The sequence below is a fragment of the Gaeumannomyces tritici genome (assembly GCF_000145635.1).
Source record: "Gaeumannomyces tritici R3-111a-1 unplaced genomic scaffold supercont2.1, whole genome shotgun sequence".
NCBI classification, from domain to species: Eukaryota; Fungi; Ascomycota; class Sordariomycetes; order Magnaporthales; family Magnaporthaceae; genus Gaeumannomyces; species Gaeumannomyces tritici.
Genome location: NW_008804545.1, coordinates 3,115,919 through 3,117,565, shown reverse-complemented (window position 1 = coordinate 3,117,565; position 1,647 = coordinate 3,115,919). Strand labels below are relative to the sequence as shown.

The 1,647-nt window shown below is 27.5% G+C and overlaps 1 protein-coding gene across 1 annotated transcript; it reads right to left on the bottom strand.

The window, feature by feature from the left end:
• Positions 1-325: 325 nt before the first annotated feature.
• Positions 326-776, bottom strand: GGTG_00986 (hypothetical protein; the record flags this gene model as incomplete). The annotated part of the gene is made up of 3 exons (XM_009218741.1): positions 326-354; positions 433-477; positions 698-776. The coding sequence occupies 3 exons, from the start codon at positions 774-776 to the stop codon at positions 326-328; spliced, it is 153 nt and encodes a 50-aa protein (XP_009217005.1).
• Positions 777-1,647: the final 871 nt, after the last annotated feature.

Here is a 1,647-nt window from a genome sequence, read left to right as displayed (position 1 = left end):
CCAGCGAAAATAACGATTCGGAAAGTTAAATAAGTAAATTTATATATTAAATATAAATAATTACTGTTTTTATTGTTGTTTTTACTATTGCTTTTATTACTATTTTGTTATTTTTCTTTTTATTATTATATTATTGCTATCTTTCCCGTTATTTTTACTGTTTTTTTTTAAATATTTTTTACTTATAAATTTTCTTTGTTTTAATTGTTTTTATTATTAATTTTTTTACTTTAAATCCAAATTTATTTAACGTTATATATATAACATAACTTTTTAAAAAAAATTGCAAAAATATGTAGAAATTTATGTAAACTTATGCAAAAATTTATGCAAAAATTGACTTAAAGTGACTTACTAAGTCAATTAAGTAAGTCAATTTTTTTAAGTAAGTCATTAGTAAGTCATACCGGTGACTTTGACTGACTTACTTACAAAAGTCATGACTTTGACTTATGACTTTTGACTTAATTCCCAACCCTGTTATTAACGCAAAAAACATTAAAACAAAAAAAAAGCTTTTTACATGGGCTGGTACGAATAACCAAAGGTATAACGCTAGTAACGCTTGCTATTAAAGCTTAGCTTTTTAGCATAAAGCCAAAGCATATTACTTTTAACGCTAAATTTGCCGTAAAGTACGGAATTAAAGTAATTAAAGCAAATCGTTATTCGATTAGCACCTTTTTACCGCGCTTACAAACATTGGAATTACTACGGTTATTATTGGAAGCGGTACGCTTTCTTTTGCAAACGATAAAAACGGCCGGAACGGGCATTGCGGGCGCGGGCGAGCTTTTAAATACGGATTATAACGCCGAAAACGAGGAAAGCTTGTTAAATTTTTTAACGGAAAAAGGCATAATTTAAAAAACTTAATTTCTTTGTTTTAAAGCAGTTTAAGCAATAAATTGCTAATTTTAAGCTTTTTTTTAAACTGAAATAGCGCTTTCCGGAACGTAATCGAGCAAATCCTAAGCGTTTAAACTAAGCGGAAAGTTTATATTGCTATTAAAAAGGTGTAAAGTATGGAATTAAATAAGGAAAATGGAAAATAACGATACAACAAGCGTGCAAGCTGCAAATAGCAATTTTAAAGCGCACGTAACCAATTAAATTAGCTTAAAAACGAGGTTAAAAAAATTAAAATAATTAAATCGACGATTAACGGGCCAAATAAAAGCTTATTTGCTTTTGTTCGTTAGCTTTTACCTTTAACCTTAACGTACCCATTCCTAAATATTACAAAAGCTTTTTATTTAATTTATTACAATTTTAAAAGCTTATAATTTTTAATTTAACGATTTTAAAGCCCCGGGACCGGATTTTTTATAATTTATTAAAATTCCATTTACGTTTATTATTTAGCAATAATACAAATCCGGCGAAGCAATCCAAATAAGCATTTTTTTACATGTTAACCAAATTACAAATTTAATAAATTACTTATTATTGCGCATTCGAACCGCAAATTTCCTTTTTTTTTTTTTTACTATGCATGCGCTTTAAAAAAATTGGTATTGGAACTTACTAATTAAGCGCATGTACGGGCTTTAAAAGATTCTTATATACAAATTTTTAATTTGTGCACAAAGCAACCAAAGCCTTTTTGTACTTTTATATAAAAAGGTTCGATCCGTCCCTTTTTTT